Source organism: Penaeus japonicus, unplaced genomic scaffold, assembly GCF_977035675.1.
Source record: "Penaeus japonicus unplaced genomic scaffold, GWHDUDI00000001_assembly GWHDUDI00000010, whole genome shotgun sequence".
Taxonomy (NCBI): Eukaryota; Metazoa; Arthropoda; class Malacostraca; order Decapoda; family Penaeidae; genus Penaeus; species Penaeus japonicus.
The window spans coordinates 8953432-8958431 of NW_028234412.1; the positions used below are offsets into that span (position 1 = coordinate 8953432).

At 39.8% G+C, this 5000-nt stretch overlaps 1 protein-coding gene across 2 annotated transcripts in view; it reads left to right on the forward strand.

Moving 5' to 3' along the window:
* LOC122260047 (rhodanese domain-containing protein CG4456) overlaps positions 1-5000 on the forward strand; it is a 6004-nt gene that overhangs the window by 250 nt on the left and 754 nt on the right. Inside the window, exons 1-3 of one of the 2 annotated variants that reach the window (XM_043027137.2) lie at positions 1159-1292; positions 4168-4281; positions 4648-4810. In XM_043027137.2, the coding sequence (XP_042883071.1) occupies positions 1286-1292; positions 4168-4281; positions 4648-4810 (284 nt within the window). In that variant the 5' untranslated portion in view covers positions 1159-1285. Of the gene's footprint in view, positions 1-1158; positions 1293-4167; positions 4282-4647; positions 4811-5000 lie in introns of those variants that run through there. The other variant, XM_043027139.2, reaches the window with a different exon arrangement.

Here is a 5000-nt window from a genome sequence, read left to right on the forward strand (position 1 = left end):
GTATGTATAAATGAATGTATGTTGAATGTGTGTGTGTATGTATATACATGATTTATTTTTCACCGGATTTTATCACTTGTTATTTTTATTTCTTGTTACTTTAATTGTGGTAGTGTTTAAATCGCGGCGTTCATGAGCGGCTTTATTAGGTCATTAACTTTCAAACACAATTCATCTACAAACAAGCACCGAAATCACTCAAGCCATATGTCACGCGTCGCTCGTTTTTATTAACTTCCGGGTTTCCTTGCAATGTATTTCAAACATAACATTGTCTGTTCACATTCAAGATAAAAGTTTCTAAAGCGATTTGGAATGATTAGCTATCCTTTCCGGCGCGATTATTCATATGTTTCCGTGATTGTATATCATGGCGGTAGTTCCTTACATTTTCTTTATTAAGAAGAGAAATGCATAATCATAGTCAGAGTAGTCGTTTTAGACAATAAGCAATGTTTAAACGTTTTTTTCCGCTATGGTTATCCTTACAAACCGGTGGAAGAATAATAAGTTATTCTATTCATGCGATAAACTGTCTGCTGTGCCTTTAAATTTCCTCGTGTGAAAAGGTGCAGTCATCAACAATTATGTAATTAAAATTTGTTGTATTATACTGACCTCGTTTTACTGAACTGTTAAATCGATATTTCAGATTAAATTTGATTCTTGGTCTAATTTCCATATCAAGTTCAAGTGCTTAAAAAGCGTAATAAAACTATGAAGGAATATGGTCACTAAATACACAAGATGGCAATTCTTCTCTCCACGTAGCCGCTAGAACAATTGAAAGAATATTCTTAAAACTGAAGTAAAGCATATGCACATTCTATCTTTAATAAGCAGTTGTTGCCTAAGTGTCCGAAAATAAAGTTTTATATGTCGGTAGCTGTGAATAAAGGCCTACATGGTTTTCAAATCGGCACGTGCGCAGACCGACGGCGCAGTCAAAAAATTATTCTAGTCCACAGGTAGGGGTCGCTCGAGTTGCCAAATACATATATTTCCAGTGTCGAAATTTCAGCACGCTCTCTTACCGTATTCAATCCAGTCTTAATATACCACAGACCTTTATGTATCATGATATGAACAACACAATATTTGAAGACATTTCACGCGAAATAAGCTTCCTTATCGTAGTTACCAGAAGAATGCGACCTCAGGCAACTGCCGCTTCAGATAAAGTAAAGGAAGTCGAGACTCGGATTGTAAACGACTGACATTACACGAACGCCCCTTATCCTCGACCTTACGAGACGTCTCTCTCCCAGTTTAAAGCTTTTTAATAATGGCAGGTATGTGCGTAACGTTGTATCGTCAGCTGTTAAGGTTGTAGAGATATGTTAGTGTCTGTCATTGAGTTACGTGTTGAATAACCTGATTGATTTTTGTTTTACTCTTTCGTCTTATCCCGGTGTTTCGCTCTACAGGCAGTTCTTTAGTTACTTATGTTTGTAAACAAATGGGTGTGTGTAAACAACAGTCATTCTTCTAGTTAATTTCTTTTTCACATGAATAGTCCAAAGGTTGCGTGTTTTTTTGCTATCTCTGTGTACGCATGAATTTGTTATGTATGGTTGACTATGTGTGTGTGTGTGCGTGCGTGTGTGTGTGTGCGTGCGTGTGCGTGCGTGCGTGCGTGTACGCGCAATTGCGTACCCGAAGGTATGTACGCAAAGGGGAAGTTTATCAATACCTCTACGAAACGCAGAGATTATTATTATTATTATTTTCATTCTACGGGTAACGAGTGCTTGAATATCCGAGTTTTAGGCGCGTTCACATATATCAGCAATGCTAACGACTTCGCGGACTTTTCTACACATTTCTGGTAAAATCGCAACGCAGGTAATGGCTATTGCTTTAAGAAAGCAAACTGTACATGCACTTACAAGACGCGGGAAATGTCCGCCTTGCAACGATTTTGAAAAAAAAAGTGCCGAGTCACCGTGAGTCTTGCATTGCAACAGAACGAGTCGGGGCGGAGAATGCTTTTGTTCTTGCTTTGCTTTTGGTGTTTCCTTTGAATCGATTTAATACTCAAAGATTTGCCATGAAGAGTTTGTTTCTCTTATGCAAAGTGACTTGTAAGAAGATAACATTTTGTTTGTAATACACACACACACATACACACACACACACACACACACACACACACACACACACACACACACACACACACACACACACACACACACACACACACACACACACACACACACACCACACACACACACACACACACACACACACACACACACACACACACACACACACCTACACATACACACACACACCTACACACACACACCTGCACACACACACACACACACACACACACACACACACACACACACACACACACACACACACACACACACACACCACACCTACACACACACACCTACACACACACACACACACACACACACACACACACACACACACACACACACACACACACACACACACACACCTACACACACACACACACACACACACACACACACACACACACACACACACACACACACACACACACACACACCTACACACACACACACACACACCTACACACACACACACACACCTACACACACACCTACACACACACACACACCTACACACACACACACACACACACACACACCTACACACACACCTCCAGACCTACACACACACCTACACACCAACACACACACACACCTACACACCACACACACACACACACACACACACACACACACACACACACACACACACACACACACACACACACACACACACACACACACACACCTACACACACAAACACACACACACACACACACCCACACACATATATATATATATATATATATATATATATATATATATATATATATATATATATATAATATTTGTATGTACAATACATATGTGCACATGAAAGTCATCATCTCGCATTAATTAACGTTCTTTGAATTGAAAATAAAAGAAGCTCGTTAATCCACAGACCACCGGCTTATCTTCTTCTCACATCTATTGATCTATCGCGATAAGTGAATTAAAAATCGTAAGTGATAAGAGTCTGACGCGATTTCTTTATGTGCTGTGAGGGATTTCCTTGGCAAATTGGCTTTCTTTTTTCCTGCGTTTTATTCTCGTCTTCTTTCGATGCGTCCGTCCTCATACTTTTTTTTTTTTTTTTATTATTTCTGTTTTTCACTGCGCCCATCCCCCTTCTCCTCCTTCGTCTTCTTTTTCTTCTTCTTCTCCTTCTCCTTCTCCTTCTTCTTCCTGTTCTCTTCACCCCTCATTTTCCTTTTCCTCTTCTTCTTCTTTATCCTCCTTCTATTTCTTCTTCTTCTTCTTCTTCTTCTTCTTCTTCTTTTTTCATCACGCCCCACAATCCTCATTCTTCTTCCCTCCCTCTTCCTCTCCCTCTTCCCTCATAATGCATTCTCACTGGACGAGGATTGAATAGAGACAGCCATTAGTTTTCTGATATGCAACAGTGAGGAAATTTGGACATGTACGATTCTGCACATTTATTTTCTATCTTCTATGTGCTAAAGGGGAATGTAAAGTATTTCAATAGTTATAGCTTTTAATGCAAAGTTGTAGATATTTTAGTTCGAGTGGTAAGCTAAGAAATAGACTGACTGCTGGCGGGTGGTAGAGAGCTCGAGTGCATGACGGGTGCGTGTTGACTGACGATTTGCATGCATGATTGTTGTCAAGGACGGTTGCATTCACGAATATTGTCTTTATTGCACTATGTTGATAGGGCTTGTAATCTTGATGAGGTTGATATTTAGTAGTGCAAATATCTTTTGTTCTATCCTTTAGAATGCTGTTATGATTTTCATTTTACTGTTCATTTTCTAGTCTAGTTTTAGTTTTGCGTGATCTAATAAACTATATTTGAAGTGGAGAATTATAAATGTCGATTGAAGCAAATCTGGACTGAGTGTGATTAAGAAAAAACGCAGAAGAAAGATTGATGATGGAGAACTAGAAAACTATATCGAGAAATAAGCCAGTCCATCTTTTAACAATCGGCAATAGAATACAATGACGGCAAAGCCTATTAGAGGGCTGTCCACTTATTTGTCTCACCCACCCCAAAAAAAAAAAAAAAAAAAAAAAGCATATTCTTATAATGATTCTGACTTCTTCCATCCACAGAAATTAACTTCACCGAGCTCTCAGCTAATCTCTCCGACCATGTGGTAGTCGACGTCAGGAACCGCAATGAGGTCGAGGAGAACGGCCAGATCCCCGGCGCACACTGCATCCCATGTGGGTACTAGTTCGTAATAAGGAGGGATAGGGATAGAGGAAAATTAATAAGCTTTATAGGGTTGCGATAACCACACTGGTCTAGTATATGTAGATATGTACAAGTGTGTCGTGTAAATATATTTATGTGTGTATATATATAGAGAGAGAGATAGATAGATAGATATATATAGATATATATAGATATAGATAGATAGACACATAGATAGATATCAAATCTTAAGATTCCTATTTTATCCGTGGCTGCTCACTTTAAAATCATGATACTAATATATTAATAACGTCTATAAAAAAACATGAATGACGTAATTCAGCTGTTTTCCTTCTAAAGAAAAACAAACTAAAACCCCGAGTATAATTCGACAGTGCCCGAGCTGGAAGAAGCAATGGATATGGATGACGACGCCTTCGAGAACAAGTACGGGTTCAGCAAGCCCTCGACAGACGCTGCCATCGTGACCCACTGCATGAAGGGCGGGCGTGCAAGGAGAGCTGGGGACATCTTCAAGTCGAAGGGTTACGCAACTAGGTAGGTTGGCTGCCCTTTCGGTCGATGGGGTACCTAGTTACGTGTCATTTTTTTCCGTTCGGTTGATGGGGTACCTAGTTACGTGTCATTTTTTTCCGTTCGGTTGATGGGGTACCTACCTACGTGTCATTTTTTTCCGTTCGGTTGATGGGGTACCTACCTAGCTACGTGTCATGTTTTCCGTTCGGTT